The 22,518-nt window shown below is 32.3% G+C and overlaps 3 protein-coding genes across 3 annotated transcripts; 2 read left to right on the forward strand and 1 right to left on the reverse strand.

The window, feature by feature from the left end:
* Positions 1-1,599: 1,599 nt before the first annotated feature.
* LOTGIDRAFT_166630 (hypothetical protein) lies at positions 1,600-1,983 on the forward strand (the record flags this gene model as incomplete). The annotated part of the gene is made up of 1 exon (XM_009063691.1): positions 1,600-1,983. The coding sequence occupies one exon, from the start codon at positions 1,600-1,602 to the stop codon at positions 1,981-1,983; it is 384 nt and encodes a 127-aa protein (XP_009061939.1).
* A 3,066-nt stretch (positions 1,984-5,049) lies between these two features.
* Positions 5,050-13,260, forward strand: LOTGIDRAFT_235121 (hypothetical protein; the record flags this gene model as incomplete). Its single annotated transcript, XM_009063692.1, has 9 exons — positions 5,050-5,286; positions 8,602-8,774; positions 9,111-9,176; positions 9,389-9,494; positions 10,866-10,981; positions 11,298-11,389; positions 11,589-11,674; positions 11,850-11,886; positions 12,969-13,260. 9 exons carry the CDS (start codon positions 5,050-5,052, stop codon positions 13,061-13,063), a joined length of 1,008 nt encoding a protein of 335 aa, XP_009061940.1. The 3' UTR covers positions 13,064-13,260.
* A 1,426-nt stretch (positions 13,261-14,686) lies between these two features.
* Positions 14,687-21,893, reverse strand: LOTGIDRAFT_235122 (hypothetical protein; the record flags this gene model as incomplete). Its single annotated transcript, XM_009063693.1, has 6 exons — positions 21,198-21,893; positions 20,494-20,617; positions 17,548-17,711; positions 17,224-17,324; positions 15,994-16,074; positions 14,687-14,730 (listed from the first exon to the last, which is right to left on the reverse strand). Exons 1-6 carry the CDS (start codon positions 21,401-21,403, stop codon positions 14,687-14,689), a joined length of 720 nt encoding a protein of 239 aa, XP_009061941.1. The 5' UTR covers positions 21,404-21,893.
* Between the last annotated feature and the right edge of the window lie 625 nt (positions 21,894-22,518).

The raw sequence follows: 22,518 nt of genomic DNA on the forward strand, positions 1-22,518 counted from the left end.
TGAAAAGATAATGCGTTTAGTGGAACTTGTCAAAGTGATAAGAGATAGACAAAATTCAGTTCCAGTTAAAATGGTAGCATCAATGGTTGGTAAAATAATATCCATGAATTTAGTGATAGGTTCGGTAGCCCAATTAATGACTAGGAGTTTATCCATTGACATTGTTAATAGTACATCGTGGAACCATTATATTAATTTGTCTGTTTCAAGTCGAGAACAAATTAACTTTTGGGAAAGTAATATTCAAAAGTTGAATTCTAGGAGTTTACGTGACGATTCTTCGTCGTCTAGAATAGTGTTTTCTGATGCCAGTGATTTTGGTTATGGTGGTTACTGTATTGATATTGATGGTGCGATTTCACATGGTCAGTGGGATAGTGAAGAATCTGTAAAAAGTTCAACGTGGCGTGAATTAAAGGCCGTGGATCTGGTGCTTAAAAGTTTTGTGAAAGATCTTACTAATTATGGAGTGAAATGGTTTACTGATAATCAAAATACACAGAGAATAGTAAATAAGGGCAGTATGAAACGTGAATTACAGGATATTGCCTTTTCTATTTTTGAAACGTGTTTGAAAAATAGCATTCGTATAGATATTGATTGGATTCCTCGAAATGAAAATGAATATGCAGATTATATAAGTCACTTAAAAGATTATGATGATTGGGGGATTTGTCAAGTAGTTTTTAATCATTTGAATAATGTGTGGGGACCGTATACGGTGGATAGGTTTGCTTCATCTTACAATACTAAATGTAATAGATTTAATAGTAGGTTTTGGAATCCAGATTGTGAATATGTGGATGCATTCACTATTGAGTGGAGTTCTGAAAAGAATTGAAGAAATATGTAAATGGTTTTTATAGATGGAAGAATTGGGTTAATATTGTCGGACTTGATCCGTCTTTAGCAGTTAAACCTTTTATCTTTTCACTTTATTTGATGATGTTATGCCAATCTGCACAATCTGTTGCTCCTATCTATATTGCTTTTTATAGCATTAAGTATATACATGATTTAGCAAGCTTGCCTAGTCCAACAGATGATAAGTTAGTGATCAACATTTTGGAATCCGCTAAGAGGAAATTGGGTAAACCTGTTCAAAAGAAATCTCCTGTCACAGTTGAATTATTAGATATGATATATGAAAAGTTGACAGAATGTCCTAATTTGTATAATCTTAGAACAATATGTTGTCTGTTATTGGCATTTGCAGGTTTTCTAAGATCAGCAGAATTATTGAATATTAGTAGAACTGACATTGTATTTCACGAATCTTATATGTTATTATTTATTGAAAAATCTAAAAGTGATATGTATAGGGATGGTGCGTGCTAAAACTGGTGGAAAATTATGTCCAGTGGTGAGCTTAATTAAGTATTTAAATGCTAGTGGAATAGAGCAAAATTCTTGTGAATATATTTTTCGTGGTTTGAATAAATGTCGAGATGGAATTAGATTAGACGTTGTAGAGAGCGGACGTGTCTTAGTGAGCTCCGGAACTCAATCAACCGTGATATAAATCTTTTAGTTTAAGTTGAGCTTCTTTTAACTTTATAACTTTTAAAGTGTCTGGATTTTGATATTGTGTACAGCATAATGGATAACGAACCACTGTGTGCCGAAATCGCCGATGAATATGTCAGAGAAGTAATGGCTAACTCACACACCGCCGAAAGTGATCAGAATACGGATAGCAAAAGATTTTACTCCGATGATAGTGATGTTGAGGACACGTCTGGAGCATTCAGGGGGCGAAAGAAAAGTAAGAGCTGTTTTGAAAGGGACGGAGAATCATCTGAAGGATTCAACGCACAATTTATGAAGTTTGCTAATAGTATGCAGGATTCCTTTAAGAAATTAAACATGAGGATAGATGATTTAGAAGATAATCTGGAAAAGAAAATAGTAGGTAGAATTTCACAATCTATTAATGCTAAAATCGAGGAAAGAAGTGACAATTATGAAGGCAGAAATTTCTGAAAACATTAAAACAATAGAACATAAAATTGAGAATTTGAAAATGACCAGGGAATCAGTCGACCAGAACGTAGAGAGCAGTCGAACAAAGAATATAGTGATTAAAAATCTCCTGCCCTGCCAGGCTGAGGTGAACGATTCGAACTTACTAGTGAACACCGTTGACCGCCTTGTATCTGAAGTATTGGGACTGAAAAATATCAAAATTACTCACGCGTCAAGAATACAAACACGTGAGAACAACAACAGGATTAACCCTATCGTAGAACATGATTTACCTCAAGATCAAAGAAATAGTAACTATAATTTGATGAACGTTCTGAAAATAGTTGGTGGTGATAGGGAGTACAGGGTTGTTGGGGGACGAATTACTCGACATGTCACTAGTATGTATACTAGAAGGTAGGACAACATCAGGCTTGGTACTTGGAATGTGAATGGGTGGTCACGTTTTAACTCTTCTGATAATTTTTAATTCGTGAGACAGTGCTTAAGTTTCTTAAAGTGGATATATTATGTGTATGTGAAACATTTTTAAAAGGAAACGATAAATTAAATATTCCCGGTTTTGATTGGTTTGGTCGAAACAGGACAGATGTGCATAGAAACGCGAAGAGAGGTTCAGGAGGGGTTGGAATATTGGTGAATTCTGAGATACTTGGACTATGATGCTACTGTATTGGATGATTCTAAAGAAGACATTTTTTGGTTAAAACTATCGCATAAGACTCTTCGTAATAGTGACCTGTGTATTTGTGCCTGTTACATTCCGCCTTCCGACTCTACTCGAGCAGGGGACGTAGACACTTTTTTTAATGATCTATTGCAACAATTGTTTTCAAAATGAAGGAATACTATATATGGTGGGTGATTTTAATGCACGATGTGGTGACGAACAGGATTTTATTGCTGGGGTGGATGATATACCAGGCAGAGACATAATTGATACTACAAGTAACCTTTATGGAGATAAACTTATTGACTTTTTGACAAGCTGTAATTTATGTATGCTAAATGGGAGAGTATATGGTGAGCATGGTTCCAATAATTTTACGTGTGTGTCTAAACGAGGAAAATCTGTGGTTGATTATACTATTACAACTCATGAACAATTATCAAACTGTAAATCGTGCAGTGTTTATCTTATGTCTGATTTAATAAACCTATGTGGAATTCAGTTTGAAAAGTCGGTTCCTGACCATGGACCTATAATCTGGACAATTGATGTACAAAACGCCACCTCGAATGCAGATCATTTTCCAGTGCTGAATAAAACTATACGATATGACACTGGTAAAATACCAAGAGACTTTCTTACAAATATTAGCGGTGTAGAAGAAAAAATTATTGGACTAGAAAAAGAGCTTTCTGACAATCGAAATATATGTGAAGCTTATTCCAGTTTTGTAGATATTATCGAAACTGAACTGAAGCAACAAGTGCCACAACTAAAGACATCATCGTGTTCATTAAGAAAGCTTACACAAACTAAAGTTAAGATACATTTTTGATAAAACAAACCGTAGGTTTAAGAGACTGCATCAATCACATGAACAGGATCGATTACTGAACCTTTACGAATCAGCCAATAAACAAGATTTTTGGAAACAATTTGGAAAAATTGGAATCGCTAATGACCGGAAAAGTTCAATACCAATGAAAGTAGAAACGGACAGTGGATTCTCGAGAGACCCGGGAGATGTCTTACAGCGTTGGAAACATGACTTTCATAATTTATTGAACAAGCCTTTAAGTAGTGAATTCGATGACATACATTTAGATTTTATCAAAACCGGAAGTCACACATTCCCGAGTGTAAACTGTGATTCACTAAACCGCGATATAACTGAAGAGGAAGTGCGCAAGTCAGTGTACAAGACTAAGTTAGGGAAAGCAGCCGGAATTGACTCTATCATTAGTGAGTGTATACGTAACGATACTTGTGTAAAACTGCTATATAAGATCATAAACTTATGTTTCCAAACCGGAGAAGTTCCTAAAATGTGGTTAAAAGGTATTATCACACCTATCCCCAAGACTGACGGTGGTAACAAATGGGACCCCTTTCGTATAGAGGAATTACCCTTTTATCAGTCCCGTGTAAAGTGTATGCAACTATACTTAAACTCAAGACTGTCAGAATAGCTGGAAGATAAGGGAACTTTAGCACAAGAACAAAATGGATTTCGTAAAGGCAAAAACTGTATTGACCATCTTTATATATTGAACAATATTATTAGAAACAGGAAGTCATCCAAACAGCAAACTTTTGCCTGTTTTGTGGACGTAAAAAAAGCCTTTGACACTTTAAACAGGGACTGTTTGATGTTTAAACTGAACTCTATAGGTGTGAGTGGTAGATTTTTGCATAGTATTTCGTCTTTATACAATAACGTTTCATGCTCTGTTAAGGTAAATAGTACATTAACGGAGTGGTTCCCAGTTACTCAAGGGGTTAAACAGGGTTGTGTATTGTCACCAACATTATTTTCAATATATGTTAACGATCTAGTTAAAGATTTAAATGAAGCTAACTGTGGAATTGATATTGATGGCACATTAATTTCGGTATTGCTATATGCTGACGATATTGTTCTTCTGGCCCCAGATGAACAAAAACTACAAATTCTATTGAATACCCTAAATAATTGGTGTAATAAATGGAGGTTAGTCGTGAATGAGTCTTAAACAAAAATTGTGCATTTTAGAAACCCTGGTATAGTTAGAAGTAACTTTAAGTTCCATAGTGGTGAATAAAATGTTAAATACGCAGATGCATATAAATACCTAGGCCTGTGGGTGAACGAATTCTGTGACTATTCATACAGCGCTAAAGAGTTATCAAAATCGGCTAATAGGGCTTTGGCTGTGATTAAAACTAAATCGATACAGTTTGGTGGATTTAGCTACGATGTTTACACAAAATTATATGACTCGCTTGTCAGGCCTGTATTTACTTATGCATCTGGTATTTGGGGTATTAATACACATAACCGTATTAATGCGCTGCATAGTAACGCATGCAAATTCTTCCTTGGTTTGAGCAAAAGAAGTAGTAATTTGGCAGCAATGGGGGACATGGGATGGCTGAAGGGTGATAATTTAGTTAAGATTGAATTGTTTAGATATTGGAATAGACTTAAACTCAACGATAATATTCTTTGTAAAACTGTACATAAATGGGCCAGTAGACGAAAGTCTTCCTGGGATCACCGAGTATTAAGTATTGGTCGAGAACTACATGTATTAAATGATCAAAGCGACACTGTATGTATTGATGATGTGTGGGATAGTCTATGGAAGTGGGTCAGTGGTCAAGGGATGTATGGAATGACCGCACACATGTTAATGGAAACAAACTCCGGTCATACCGCATGTACAAAACTGAATTCGGAACAGAACCGTATGTCAAAATTATTAAAAATAGAGCTCACAGACGCGTGTTGTCCAAACTTAGAGCGGGTTCACTCCCTTTGAGAATTGAGTCTGGAAGATTTGTTAGACCCCCCGAACCTCTCTGCTTAAGGAAGTGGCTTTTATGTCATAATGGGGAAATTGAAAATGAGGAGCATTTTATTTTTAACTGTAAATTATACACTGATATAAAAAAAGTTTTATGTACCGAAGCCTGTTTTATTAATCCAGATTTTTTATTTTATAATAATGTAAATAAATTGTGTTTTTTAATGACAAACGAACGAATTTTACCATATTTTGCCTCATGTATTTTTAAAATGTTTGAACGTAGAAAACAGACTGTGATACCCTGAGCCTTTTTATTTATCATAATGTTTATTTTACTTGTATATTTGTGTTTTACCTGTCTCATTGAATGTAGTTTTATGATATAATTCTAAGATGTCGCATAAGTCGAAGCCGGCTGGCGTCCATTTTATAATGCTGTAATTATTTTATTGTTGTTATTCTCTGTATATATGGACGGTGACACTTAAATAAATAAATTATTATTTATTATTATGCTATAAGTTGAAAAATGATAATAAGCCTCTGACGTACTCTACATTAAATGAAATATTTAAGGAAGCCATCACCCCCCATGTTAAGGCAAATGAATTAGGTAATTTTGGCTTACATAGTTTTAGATCTGGAGGAGCCACTTGTGCAGCTAATAATGGAATTATCGACCGCATTTTCAAGAGGCATGGCAGGTGGAAAAGTGAAAATGCCAAGGATGGGTATGTAAGAGATGATATTAGGGAAAGATTGAAGGTATCGTTATCGTTAGGTTTATAATATGTATTATAACTATATTCATAATGCTTTCTTGGTAGTCGCAGTGTTTGTCTGTAGCAAACAGCAACATGTGTTATATTTGTGAGGGGGGAATACAAATGTATTTTACTCTGTTTAGGTTGAACGAATTAAGAGTGAAATATTTTCTTTGTCATGTGAACAAATTAACAGTGAGTAAAGTGGTCAGATGTAATCATGTTCAGTATAAAGGGTTGAATGTATGTTGATGAATTCATTCGCGCTAAGACAAGCATACACTGTACGTTGTACCTTTATTTGTGATAAAAGCAATTCAATTTTTTAAAAGGCTATATACTAGATGCCAAGGGATGCATTTTTTGATGTGTATTTTCACTGTAATTAGGTACTGGGTACCTGCATTTTTTAAAGGCCTTGAGATGCCAAGGAGTGCATTATTTGACTTGTAGTTGCACTATGTGAGGTACTGAGTACCGGATTTATAAAAGGCCAAGAGAGGCCAAGGAGTGCATTTTTTTATGTATATTTGCCTTATTAAGAGGTACTGGGTACCTGCGTTTTGAAAGGCTAAGAAAGGCCACGGAGTGCATTTTTTGATGTATATTTGCACTGTTAAGAGGTACTGGGTGCCTGCGTTCTGAGAGGCTAAGAAAGGCCACGGAGTGCATATTTTGATGTATATTTGCACTGTTAAGAGGTACTGGGTGTCTGCTTTCTAAAAGGCTAAGAAAGGCCACGGAGTGCATTTTTTGATGTGTATTTGCACTGTTAAGAGGTACTGGGTGCCTGCGTTCTAAATGCTTTGAGATGCTTTTTTGAGTGTATTACTTGACATGTAGGTTCATGAGGGGGGGGGAATTCAAAGAAACTTACAGACCCTTACAAAAGCAGTAGACTATTCAGAATATATAAAATAAAACATACCTTTAATAAAGACTGATCTAATTCCTAATTATATCCATAATCAATAAGCAATCCATGAAATATAAATGGCAAAACTGAATCTTTGAAATAGAAATTCCCTCCAAAACCATATGAAATCTAGAAGCACTGAAACAGTCCTTTCACTTTGAAAACTTAAGGCTTAATGAATAACATGATAGGAAGAGTAAGAATGCTCAGAGTGTTGAGATCACTTTGTGAGTAGAGCAAAAGCTCACCAATGGATAAGGTATAGAAGAAAAATAGAATAGGGTGAACAGATTTGAATTGATTGTTAGTATTTGTGACTATGTGTTCAGTGTGTACTTTTGTTAAACATTAAAGCTGTGCTGAAACAAAACTTATAAACAAATATACATTTTAAATGTTACCCCTTTGTTACATCAGCAGAAAATTTCTATGGAACACAAAGTGGACCATATTCTTATGTTGTTTCAGTGACTTTTAGCAATAAATCACGCTACGTATCTTATTTTGTCAGTCACCATTTTTTTTTAAATTGTGGTTCTTTGAAGGAATTGTCACTAGTTATAATGAATTGATATTGAAGATAAATACTAAGAGAAGTTAATTATACCACCCGGTATCCATACAACGTGTTTTTCTCGACTTATTTATAGATCAAACATTGTACACGAAAATAGGTGACGCATTCTGCCGCCGTTGTTGGTTGCTCATGAAATATGGGTCAAAGTGAAAGATTCATAAAGAAAATCGAAATAAACCAATTTTAATTATTCTGTAGAATATCTCAGGAAACATCTCAGACATTAAAAAAAAAATTTGAATCCTTATTCCACAAAAAATAGGTTAAACCACTGTATAGGCTCTGATCGAATTAAATAATATGACTGGAAAATCAGAATTTATCAAGGGAAGGAACTCCTACATGTAAACAGAATTACAAGAATTGCAGTACTTTCAATAAATTGTCATCACATATTACAGAATCTCGAACTTTCTTACTGACGTGGCAGCGTTGTAATAGCGAAACAAAATGATTTTATTTCATTTTCAAGGACTGTAGAAGTACTGTAATGGCGAGTTCTTTCAGCAGTTGATTTGGAAACACCAGAGCAATTTTCTGGCTAAGAGTTGATAATCACTGTGAATCTTGGAATATTTATCTTATTTATAATAAGTTATATAGATCTAAGTCCTATACCTATAGGCTATAGTTATTTCTAAATCAATAGACTATAGATATGTGTTCTGCAGATAAATTGAAATTGATTGATTATGTCAAAGAGGTATGATTCCCAAACAAAAAATTATTCCTGTTTCATTCTTGTGTATGTGAAGAAAAAAGGTTGAAAGATGAAATCTCAAATGCAACAGTAGGCTAAGGGCTATCCTGTCCACATTTAGGCCTACCTGTGAGTGAAATAAGTCATTGTTTAGATTGAAATATGTTCTTATTAAGCTACCTCTGTCTTCTTCATTTAGGTGTTTGAAAGTGAAGTAGAAAGAGATGATAGCTTTTTAGAAAAAGAGGACTTGATGATATTATTAAATGAGACCCATTCTGATGCTAATGTTCGAGAGACTATATTTGGGTATCCAAGCTACCCTCTGTATCATGATATTGGTAATATGTTACAGCAGTGGCTGGAAACCAGGTAATTGTATAACTATAAGCTTAATTAAAGAAAATTCCTGTATTTCTTTCATTACAGTAGTCAGAGCTCTCGAATTGTGCTTACAATCAAGTATAAGCTTCACCTGGTTTCATCAGAGAGGTTAAACCAGTGGGTGTACAGTGGCGCATTTGACCCCCATGGTTTTCACCCCCTTTATTTTTGACAAATTTAAAATATATGATTGTAAGAATGGGCCAGATTCAATTTTTCAACATTTGCAAAGGAAAACTCTCTTAAACACTCCATGAGAGGCTTGTGACTATAACGCCTGCATTTTTAATTCAGCCTCTATTATTTTGATACTTTCATTTTCAGATCTTGTCCAGTTTTAGAATTACCAAAATATGATCTACTGGATGAACAGAGCTACACAGAATTTAGGTAAAGAACATACCATACCGGTACTATTAATTATTAATTCAAATTGATAATATGAATATAACTATCTGAGAGAATCACACCAGCTATAATCTTGCTCACCTGATACCGTTTTAGCTAAATGCTGTGTCTATAAATCTTTTAAATCTTTTTATTGTGTGAATCAGTTAAAAATGGTGTCTGATCTTAAAAGTTCTATCACCTTTATTTTATAGAGCGGTAATGATTATATCAATAACACCATTATTAGATGGTTTAAAATCATTGTGGTCATTGTGGACTAGAGATGAGAGGAAATTCAGAATTAGAGAAATATTGATGGTAAGTCAGTCCTCTCAGTTATATACGATGTCTCAAATTGTACAAGGTGTCTGTGTCCCAAATCAGTCCTCTCAATATAATATACAATCTCTTTGAATGGCATTTAGCAATTGTGAGTACGATATATGGAACAACAATCACTGGTTAAAGTTTTATGCAACGTTTCCCCCATCGTCCTGAGGCACATAATGAGAAGAAGTGATGGGCAAACTATATATACATTAATGCTTATTATTAAGAACACACAAGAGATAAATGGTTTATTGATACATTACATTAAATTTTAACAGGTATAATAAGATGTCATAATTCTTAAAATAACATACAGGCTGATTAAGTAAAATGATTGAAATAAAGTAAATGAATTAAAAAAGATTAATTGAAGATTAAATAAACAACTATTGCTAGTATTGGAGTCTCTTATTAATAGAAATTACATTGTTCATATAACTAACTATGCTTAAAGTTGGAAATTGTTTATTAAATACATTTATGAATAAGAATAATTACAAGTTGATAAGTTTATCATATGCATGCGATAAACGAACACCTTCATCTCTGAAGCTATCCACATCAGAAGATATCAGCCTGACCTCAACAGAGAAGAAGGTGTTCGTTTATCGCATGCATATGATAAAGAAAAAAAAAAAAAAAATAAAAAAAAAAAAAAATAAATAAAAAACACGTCGAAACGTTGCATAAAACTTTAACCAGTGATTGTTGTTCCATAAAGCTGTGTCTATATATAATATACCATGTCTCAAATTGGATAAACTGTCTCAGTCTCAGATCAGTAAACTCAGTAAGTTACACTGTCTCAAATTGGACAGTCTGTCTTGTGTCCCAAATCAGTCCTGTAAGTAATATACATTGTCTTATATTGTACAAACTGCCTATCACAAATCAGTCCTCTCAATTATATGAAGTCTCAAATTTGACAATCTGACTCAGATCTTCCAACTTATATTCACTGTCTCAAATTAGATAAGCTGTCTCAGTCTCAGATCAGTCAACTCAGTTATATGAACAGTCGCAAATTGGACAAACTGTCTCAGTCTCAGATCAGTCAACAGTCAACTTAGTTAGTCAAATTGGGCAAACTGGCTCAGTTCTATGAACAGTTTTTCGTTTCAAATAATTCATGTTTAATTTGTAAACAAAGGCATGCGCTTACTGCCTTTACAACACTGATGTGCTGATAAGTTCTCTGATATTCCACCAGCCTGGGTTTTTTCAGATCATAAAGGAAAAACGTGAAGCACAGTGTCACAATAATTGGCAATATTTTCAGTTTCAATATACTTCGATATGAGTACATACTAAAGGTTTGACTGTATGATTATTAATAAAGGCCTTGTGTTTTATAAACAGTTACTTGGTAAGAGAGGAATCATGGATTTATTGGGTATCAGAAAAACAGTTGGAACTAAAGAAATGTTTCCACCATCAAGACAAGCTTTACTGGAATCATTCCAAGAGAAACATTCGTAAGTGAATAGTTCATTAGTTCATTAGATTCATTCATGATGACATCTATCATAATAATGATGACATGAATACTAAGTTATAACTACTAAGACATTGGAAAATGCCCTTCAATTCCAGCTTTATTTCCCAGACTTTTCAAATATGGCAATGATATGGTTCACACAATGCTGTACAATCTGTAGATAAATCTCAACCAGATGTAGAACAGAGTGTTTTGTTATTGAATACGATGTAAATGGGATGAATTGATTGGTTTAATTTTTAACAAGTGTCTCAATTACACTATTTAAAAAATGCTGTTTTCAATAATTTTAGAGCCAAGTCTCAGTTGGGAGTAGGAGCTAGGGCGTTAGCTAAACATTACCATAGAGATGAAGGCATGTCCTGGTGGGGACAATGTACTGGTAGTGAGTATTTTAGTATTTGAAACCATTCTTTGTACAAACTTCAACGTTGACTCATCATGCACAAGTAACTTCAGAACCTGAATGAAATAAGTTAAGTTTTGTTATTGAGCTGAGTCACCAGTTGACCTGAGTTTAGCATGTGGAACATTTAAAGAGTCACCCCCTCTCTGAAATATTTGTTATAATTTTCTTTCCTTAGCTGAAGCAGCCAAAAATGCTGATGCTTTGCGAATAGTAAATAAAATATTAGATGGTGCAACTTGGATCAATATACATTGGTTACCAGTAAGTTGAAGTTGTTTTCATTATTTTTGTGGGTTTGTATATTGATAAAACCTTTTTTGATGAGCAAATATTTTGGCAAATTAATATCATTTAAAGTACAGTTAAAATCCAGCAGGTTTCTATGAAATTGGGTTGCACTTTTATGCTCAATTCATTAAAAATTTCTTTCTTACAGCAAGATGTATTTGTGATTGAAGTAAGGCAGGAAGAAGGTAAGTGATGATTATTGTACAACTATCCTTTGTATCAAACATATTTTTTGTACGCCCACATTAATGTCTGTCCCTCCGTCAGGACGGCCACGTGTCCGGACAATTTTTGTAGACACAATAGAGTGCTGGTTTCTTGACGAATTTTGACGAAACGTGGTGTGAGTGTTTGTAACCACCAGAGGATGAACCCTATAGTTGTTGCCCTTGTTCTATAAGACACAATTCTTGACAGATTTAGATGAAATGTGGTAAAATTGCTAATTATTTCCCATTGAGGTACCCTATAGATATTAAAAAAAGAACTTAAAAGTATTTAATATGAGTTATTGCCATTGTTCTTGAAATCACATTCAAGGTGTAATTCACACCAGATTTAAAAAAACCTTATTAAAAAGCAAAAAATCAAAAGGTATTTAATATGGATTATTGCCCTTGTTCTTAAAAATGTGTTCAATCTTTATCTCGTAAAACTCCAGAAGACAATTCTGGACTGATTTAGAGAAAACTTGTTGAAAATCAAAAAAAAGTCTTTGAATAAATCTAGTACAGTATGAAAATGTTATCTTGAAATACTTGTATTTCATTTATTGATAGCTCTTGTCAATTGCCTGGATGACTTGGCCATCGCTATTTTATCTGAATGTTATTATAACATAACTCAACCCGTACAAAACCTGTGCTTCCTGTAATCTTGAATCTTGTAATCTTGTGTTCTTATTTCATGTTATACATTGCCTAAAATATAGTTGCCTCCCCTGGATTGGAACTTCATTCATGTTAACAAATTATTTCCAGTATTTTTGGGACAAGACATAGTTTGTGTCAATTAAGTAAAAACTAAAACCTGAATAAGATGATATAGACTTAAGAGTCTTAAGTTAAGACTTATCATTATAATTTATATAACCTATGATATCTGACAGTATCATACTAAATAGTTACTCCTAAGTATGTTTAAACCTTTGGATATTTGCTGATTTTTAATTGAATTTCTAACAAATTTCAAGCTATTGCCAAACATGAAATGAAACATAACAAAGACTGCTAACATGTGTGCAATATTTCCTCTTTTGTGTGTCTAGGTTATGGAGCGAGATGGAATGCAGATGGAAGTGGTTTCCGTGGATTTCTGGAGCCACAAATGGTTGATGGTCATGAAATTGGATGGAGACATTGATTTTATTTAATCTCACGTGGCCTGTGCAATGATTTCTTAGGAACATGTTTATCATTTTTGATTGGACATTGAATTATTCTTTTGTGTCCGACTGTTTAGGCACTGCTTAGGTAATGCACCTGACAGCTCAATAATGTTATAAGGTTATTGCTATAGATAATATATATCTTTTTTATTAAAATAGAACTCATATTCACATAATCTCCTTTTATTTGTTTTAAATCTTTTTAAAGGCCAAGGCTTGCCATTTTTGTGGGTTGATTTGAATATATAACAATAGATTTCAAAAGCACAAAAATCGCACTAGTCTCCAAAAGTCTCAAAAAAGAGGAGTCCTCTTTGACTTCTGGACACACATGGATTGGAAGGATAAGATTTCGATAGAGAGCTATTAGCATTATTACTGATTAGTTAGATTATTAATTCCTGTTTCTGAAACTAAGGTACGATTGGTCAAACGAATAGGTGAATCTGTTCCTTTAATGAGTCCATGGCATCAAGTTTGGCTTGAAAGACACATGATTGTACAAATTACAGCAATTTTAGCTAATCATATTTGCATATGGACAACTGCAAAAATTTGGAAAGAAAAGCTTGAATAAAGAAGAAAGGATTTATTTTAGGATATGAAACAAATTTGAAGAGAAGTTACCTCCCCATAATAAATAATATTTATATATACACAGTAAGATAAACAACAATATAAATACACCAGATATCAACAAAATAGATAAATATAGAATATTAGATCAATCTACTGCTCTTGTAATCTTACTGCTAACTGTTTGATCTTAAGAAGTCTGATTGGTCATTAAAAACAAATCAGAAAAAATCTAAATTCCCACAATTAAGACTAAATTAACAGTTACTTTCGATATTAAGATAGACTCTGAGGGAAAGGCTGTGGACAATTCAATGTTATAATATAACAGGGGAATGGATATTTCTTCATTATAGAAATGGACACATATTTATTAGACCATGCTTTCAGCTAGAAGCTATTCTCATCTTAAATTTAGATTACTGACAGTAATGAATGTTCTTGATCTGTAATGTAAATCATACTCCTTCTTGCAAATCAGGTCTGCTTGTCTTTGTAACTGTATCTAAAATACTTTTAGATTCATTTACACCAATTTCCTGTTTCTCTCAGCTCACAAGAATACTTGATTATGATGTCATTTGTCTCCAAAGTTATTTGAAATGGTGTTGTCATAAACTGGTCAAGTTATTCTACAACCAGAAAACAATGGAAATTCCGACAAAATATATGATGAAAACAGAAGCTATAAGTGTTGTTGAAAGACATGCAAAGGCTAAAATGCTTTTCATTCACAATGACATCTGAATTTCTTTTCAATGCCATAAAGAGTGATCCCATCACTGAAGTCAATCTTTTAATGATTTACAAAAAAGGCAAGAGAGAGCAAAAATGACTGGAATCCAGACAAAAGAAATTTAAAATAATGTATCTTATTTAAAGGAACATAAAAACAAATTATTTATATTAGGTCAATTCACATCTGATTTTCAATTATAAGCTAATATTGTTTCTATTAGATATGACTAGAATAAGTCTTGCAAACCACAAATTGTGTTAAACCTCAGTTGGTTATTTTTCATTTAATTTTGTATCATATACTTGACATTAACTTGACAGAATTGTCCTAAAAATACCATTATTACTGTTATTATACATGTAAATTGTATTGCACTAGAGAGTTTTACTATTGCACAATACCATAACATCGGTAATAACTCTAATATTGAAGTGTTATATTACATGATGAAATATAATACCACTATTCATGATAAATGTGCAATTTGAAAGGGAATATTAGATTGCTTGGTTGATGATTGTGCAATTTGTGCATTTACATTGAATCATGTTCAACATTGTCTATGTAATTCTATAGTGCAAGCAAGCTGTACAAAATCTATCCTTAAAATGAGTATTCCTTTAAAAAGTCTTTGTTAAATCATACCAATTACCATTTATAATTAAAATTTCACTACTGTTAATTAATCTAATCTATTTTAAAAATGAACTTGATAAATTCTAATGATTTTATTTTCAAGCCTAATTTAGAGTAAAAGGCCACAATATTTTGAGCATCATCGTTTTTCTAATACCATTTTGGTGAACATTTAAATCCTATAATGACTTTTTTCTCAGTAAAAGATAATATTATCATGTAATTATGGAGTAAAAAACAAGCATTTCTCTCATGTCCAAAGATAAATACCCAATTTGAGAATTCACAACCACTATTCAATGATTAATGTGTTATCCAAAATTTAAGTTACCTAAACATCCTTTTTCAATAACATTAAAAAATTTTGAGCTGAGAAGAAAAAATTCCTTTTACAGATTCTAGTAATAAATGTTTTCCTTGTATTTTATGGAAAACCATATAAAAACCACTAAAAATATACATATATTCCAAAAATGTATGGGAGAGATAATACCTAAGACAGTTCAGCTCATGGAAACCGGCAGTTTTCAGCTACTGAACAATCAAATCAGTAGTTGTTATTATGACAAATTTGTTCCAGTAAAGGGTAATGGGTCTGAATGAACTGATCAAGAATTGCTCTTCAATTAGTATCAAGACATATAACAATAAAATATTTTTCAATCATTATAAGTTGAGTTATAAATCATATTCAACTTCTCAAATGTTCTTTTTAGTAAATGTTATAATATATATTGTATTCAGTAAGAAAATTTTGCCTTTCCAAAAAGCTCTTTTTTTTTTATAGCATATCGCATCAAAGAAGACAAAATCAGATCCAAGTCAAAAATATCTGAGAAAATTTTTAAATAGTTAGAAATAAGTGAAAACCCTGTAGATAAGTATAAAACCAAACTAATCATATAACTTTATATCATTAAATAGTGTTTCTGATTATAGATATAACAAACAAACCTATTGGATAAACAATATCAATATGAGCTTTTAACAATCTACCTTGTTCAAACACTGTACATAACACAATAATTCTCATCACTGTAATATAAATAAAATTTGTGCAGTTTTAATCTACACAAAAAGTGACCAGAATATCATCAGTATATATCATAGTAAATGATAATCACATATACAGGTTCACATTTTTGGTAGGTTATTAAGAGCACAACAATTTGGTAATATGTATAAGGTCTCAACTCTTTTATATTTATAACCAACAGTTATATTTCAAAATGTATAAGTCAAATTGTTTCTTGCTTTTAACATGTATTTGATAACACATCATCTTTTAAAATGTAAGAAGTGGGAACATTGTATCATTTCTATCATTTGTCCTTTTTTTATCCAATAAAGTTTCATCAAAAATTTAATACAGCATATCCTTTCAGTTGCATTCTTTCTAATACCAGAGTACCCTTATTGTTCTATGCCTAGTCTAAAACATAAATTCTTAGATGCTGATTGTACACCTTAAACTATTTCTCACATAGTCAAGGCTGTTCATAATACAACTTTAAAAACCTATTGTTAAAAAAAATGTAACAAGGACAAAATATCACAAGAACATCTGAAAGTTACAGTCATTCACAGGCATAACTTCTAAATGTATGTTCTGTATAACTTGTCTATATTATGTTGCTTTCCACACAATTATCTCCAAATATATCAAAGGAAACATTCACTATAGACAACTATAAAAAATGAAAACGTTCTATTTCTAAAGGAACTGATCACATAAATTATTTGCACTGCAAAAAACACTCGCATTGCTGATACGACTTAAACACTAAACATCGTTTCTTGTTTTAAACCAACTAAAATCCATCGTCTGTATCTCATGAACTTTTCATTGATTCACACAAATTTGTGTCAAGTAAATAAGAACCTAAAGATACAATTCATCCAAACTGTCTCATAAAATAGGGTTGCAGTAAAATTTTATAACCACTTCACTGAAAATAGTTCTTTCATTACACATAAACACATTGGTAACATCACATCCCCTCAGATACAAATCTTCCATATGTAAAATATATCAACTATTTTTATGTCTGTATTGTAATCCACTCAAATCATTTATATCCCCTCAAATTGAATCTAAATAAACTCATTCAAACTGCTATATATAATTGGTGTAGTTACATCATGTTGCTGATGAAGGATGTATTTCTCCATTCAATATACTACCATGATAACTAGAACATGGGGAAATACGAACTTCAGGTATATCTAGACCAGGTTGAAGTTTCTGATTATCACTAACATTGTCAATTTGAATTGTAGGTGATCTGAAATACACAATCATGTAAAAACATCAATAAAACAGTTTACTATATTTAAAACTGAACAGAAATCAGAGAAAAGCCAGAGGCCTCAGTAGATTTTCTCTATGGTCAGCCAAATGTAAAATTTATAATTATCTATAATATTGTCTGACGAAATGAGATTAATATGCATTATATGTTGTAACGGAAACTGTCATTATGAGATCCATACAAGCAAACTACTTACGAAATATCTTCATCAATATAAGCTAAGGGCACTCTGTTTTCATGATCTTCCTCTGTGCGAGATGGTGTGTTACTATGACGACGCTGTGATGAACTAGCACCGTTGCCATGGTGATGGTGATGGTGATGATGATGGCGCTCTGATTCTTGGCTTACCAAAGCTGCCTAAAATAGTTAAAATATTCCAACATTGAACTTTAACATACCAAAAGTTACAACAGTCTACTAATGTTATGCAAAATATATTTTATATTCTGGCCGTGACTATAAGTATTTTTTCATGCTTAGCTTAGATTTTACTCAAATTTAAAGCAGCTATTACAGGTCCATCATTAATTGTATCGAAGACAAATATATCAATCTATTCCTTCTTGCATAGTCACATTAATCTTCAAATTTTACTTGTTCTTGATACAAGAGGCCTTATCAGTTGGGTATAAAACTAAGCTCAGCATGAGAAATGTTTTGTGTCTTGGTCTGAAACAAAATCATATTTGAGAATACAAAATTTCTTGCATATCTACCCATCCAATCTATAATTCATATGCTGAAGCCTAAGTTTATAAGTGGACATGAGTGCACCGCAATTAAAACAAAGCCAGCTGGAATATTCTCCTGTAGAAGTGTACACATTCTGTCGTGCAAAGCACTTAATAGGTAGCTAACAATTGCTTACTTCTTCAGTTGATAATACTATTGGAATAGCTTAGTCGATAGTGAGTTGGATTGTCAGATAAAGTGCCATAAGTTCTAATCCTTCTCAAGGCAAAAATAATTTTGATGTATATTCCAGATTGCCAGTGCTTCCAGAGGGTTGGCCCTGTGTCGGCTTTCACCCCTTGATACCTAACAAACTGTAAGACTGCAGAAGATCTGAGGATTGTATAACAATATGATTACTCAAATTAACTGTTTAATGGACCAGATTGTAGAAAACTCTAGACATACTTTGTCCAATAAGCTAGTTTGGTTCATGCAGAAATTAAATTACTTTGGCCTCTAACAGATAAAATTTCAAATGCTCCAGCCAGAAAATTAGTTTGTGCCTGACAAAATTCATTAAATATCCAATCATACAGAAATAAGATTTTTAAGTCGCTTCACTATCACTGATTAGGTTGAAAGAATGTTTTTAACATCAAACATGGTAGTTTTAGAAGTCCAAATCAATATGTCAATCTGACACTCACTTCAGCTCCAATAACTTGTCATTTGTCATTTTAACCAGTTCCCTAAAAACTGTAAATATTTTCCGTCTTCAATTGACATTCAATTAGTTTATTTCTTTCATTTGAAAATTGTGTAAGTGCTAACTTTCAGTAAGAGAATTTTTTTTTCCTGTAATGAGTTGAAATTGGTGGTGAAATTAGACTTGTTACAGTGTAATACTAAGATGATCCTGTCAATCCAACAACAGTCTTTTGTACACTTTAGTACAGCATCTCATTGCAAAAGACCCTTTTTTTAAAAAAAAACTCTATGATAAGCACAACATTTAACACTATGATCAGAACATGGAATCAAATTGTATGTTTATAGTGAGAATGTTACAATAGGTCTGATGAAAAGTCTAAAGGACATTATAGATGTCAAATATGAAACAAATGGTAGTCAAGTCACAGGTATCCCTAAGGGTATTTTCCAGCTAACCCCAAAATTTAAGCAGAAAGTTATATTTTGAAATAAGTATTATAATATAATATAATATAATATAATATAATATAATATAATATAATATAATATAATATAATATAATATAATATAATATAATATAATATAATATAATATAATAAAAGTATTATGTATCATTTCAAGACAAATTCAGTATAAAATGATTATGTCTCTGACGGTTATATTGAAGTTAGGTATTTAAGAGCACAAGTCACATTGGAAACATTCCAAATCCATCATGCTTCTATGATGATAATATAGAACGCTGCTGTTCATTTCATCTAGACAATGACAGTGAAACAAGCAGGAATATGATAGTTCACTCTTATTTCATGACAAATCTCCTAATTATCATCATATCAATGATCTTAAAACAATAGCCTACTGTTGTTTCATACTAATACCAAATCAATGAGAAACTAGCATTTTCAACCTCCTTATTGATTTTTTCTCCAAGATTTTCGATGCAACTTAATTGCCTTGTTATTTCCCATATCCATTATGTTTGTGAACTGGTAGCCCTCCTGGGCGTTGTAAAACTCTACTCTGCTATTTGAAATAGAATTGTGAAGTCAGCATGGTGAGAGAACCCCATTAACAAGGAATGTTTTATTTTTGATAATTTTAACCAACTAATTTAAATATTATCTCAATCATTCATTCATTTCAGTTTTCAGAATGCTTATAAAATGCTTTTTGTTTTTATCAAATAGTGAATTATAAAAAATAGCCAACATCACTTGTGACATAATCCATATCAAAGGTAAAATTCTTGGGCTATAAGTACTAAAATATCAAATGATGCCAATTACAGCTGGAGAAAAAAACTCTTTCTGTAGAGACCAAATGGTATAGTATTGACATAGACAACCTCAATGTTTCCTTCTAACAGCTATAAAAAAAAATTTCTGGTTGTTTAACATTCTGATACACGCGAGAATTATTTTGGCGTGCAATGGAATTGAAACTTGTGCATCTTTGAAATCCTCTTGGTAAACACATTATAGATCCATAAACATACAATGTAAGAGTTTTAAGTCTTACTATTCTGAACTTAATAGGGCTAACTGATTTGCATCACTGACAAGTGGTAACAGGGTAAAAAAATCTGAAGGTACTATTAAGGCCTATGCCAGGATTGAACCCTCCACCTTTAGGTTACAGGGCACACAGTAGCATCCACTGGCTACATCAGGCCAAGTATCAGAACTCAAGCAACCTCTTTGCAAACACCAACTGATCAGTGAAAAGTAAATATACAATTCGAGATACTTACATGATGAGAATTATTTTTACGTCTGCCATCATCACCTACTGCATAGCAACAATAATAAATACCTGCTGCTAATAAGGTACCTAATCCTAGTACACACAGAGATGGTCCAACTACTTTGTACATTCTATAAATACAAAAAATAATAATAATTTCAAGTGAATAAATTTTCATTCGATCAGCAAAAATTTTGAAACTGAAATCACAAAAACTTACCTGAAATGCTTCATAAGAAATATTAAGTAAATCATGTAATGTAATATATTTGAGCTCATAAAAATATATGGCTGTATTATATAACTATTCAATATAATATTGAACATCATTCTAAGATTATTTCATGAAAAAACACTTTTATGGAGGACATGAAATTATTGTACAATTTGTTCACCATTTTAGCTTGGTCAAAAAGAAAATAACCAATTGTGTCATTGTGTTGTTCATAATCTCATTTAGGATATGTAGAGATGTTAGAACTGTGCTTCATTTTGTACATATTCTTTAAGTAATTTGCAGTTTTATCCAATCGCTAATGTGCATAATAGAATTGATTTCATTGTATTTAGTGAGATAATGTACAGGCTGTAGTGCTTACTAAACTGGTGAATGCTAACTTTCTGCTAGAAACAATGAGGTCTTTTTATATTGTCTGTTTGGTTTTTTAGAGTGTGGTATGTTACAAGAAAAAAAAAGAAACCTTTACTTACACTCTTTCTGCCGGTTGTAATTCATTCTTGGCTGCTTTTTGTAATCCTATCACAGTGAGAGTTAATCCAGGTATAAACATTATAGCTCCAACAAATACCATCATCAATAATCTACTTAGAGAAAACGTATGAGGTCTATTGCTATTTAATCTGTGTGACCTCTGTCTACTGTTCCGCAGTAAATTCCCATGCAATCCAGGCCTCATTTTGAATTCTACGAATTAAATATACCTGTAGAAATATTTAGATTAGCGGTGCTGAATTATTAGACTACCATACCAAACCATTCCAGTTTGATATAAAGTTGAATCCCAAATTCTGGTCTATACAAAATTCATTCAAAATGAAGAAACACTACACCTTGACAGTTTCATTAATGAATCCACAGATCCAATTTCATACTTTGACAAAAGTTTTGTGAACTCAATTTGAATTTTGTATAAAAATTATTTCTCCGTCTTTGCTTTTGTAAATTTAATATTATCTATTGTCTGCACAAATAATTTCACAATACACTAGCGAAAAACACATTAACAATTATTAATGGATGTCTGATATTCTACTACATATAATGCCATACTCTGAGAAAAACAATTAATAGAACTTTATTAATGTCTCAGACACAATCTTATTGTTTCCATAAAAATAAGACTAGAAAAACAAGTCTATTAATTTTGCTTTACACCTTTTAAAACTTCGTTATTCCATTATTTTCATTGAAATGGGTTTTTCTTTAAATTGCTGGCAAATGATTTTTTAATTTAATTGATATTTGTCTGTCTAGTTTCCTAATTGTTCATCAACAATACTCTTTGTTTTGTCATAGTCAACACCGTACACACTAATGGATCAGGATGTACACAGTTGATTAATGGATCAGGACATACACAGTTGACTAATTAGTCAGGATGTACACAGTTGACTAATGGATCAGGTTGTACACAGTTGACTAATGGATGAGGATCAGTTGACTACTGGATCAGGATGTACACAGATGACTAATGGATTTGGATGTACACTGTTGACTAATGGATCAGGATCAGTTGACTAATGGATTTGGATGTACACTGTTGACTAATGGATCAGGATCAGTTGACAAATGGATCAAGAGTTATGACAGTTTAGGAAAATGCTCTAAACTTAATTTCTGTTACTCAAAGTCACCAAATTTACATAAAAAATCACATTAAAATTTCCAAATCATTTAAGTTTAATATTTCTGATTTCATAATTGAGCAAATGTTCAAAAAGCAGCAAATTTCTAAATTCTATTCATCTACAATCTAATAAGTTTATAGCGTAATATGTTCACATTTTCACT

This window comes from Lottia gigantea, assembly GCF_000327385.1.
Source record: "Lottia gigantea unplaced genomic scaffold LOTGIsca_59, whole genome shotgun sequence".
Taxonomy (NCBI): Eukaryota; Metazoa; Mollusca; class Gastropoda; family Lottiidae; genus Lottia; species Lottia gigantea.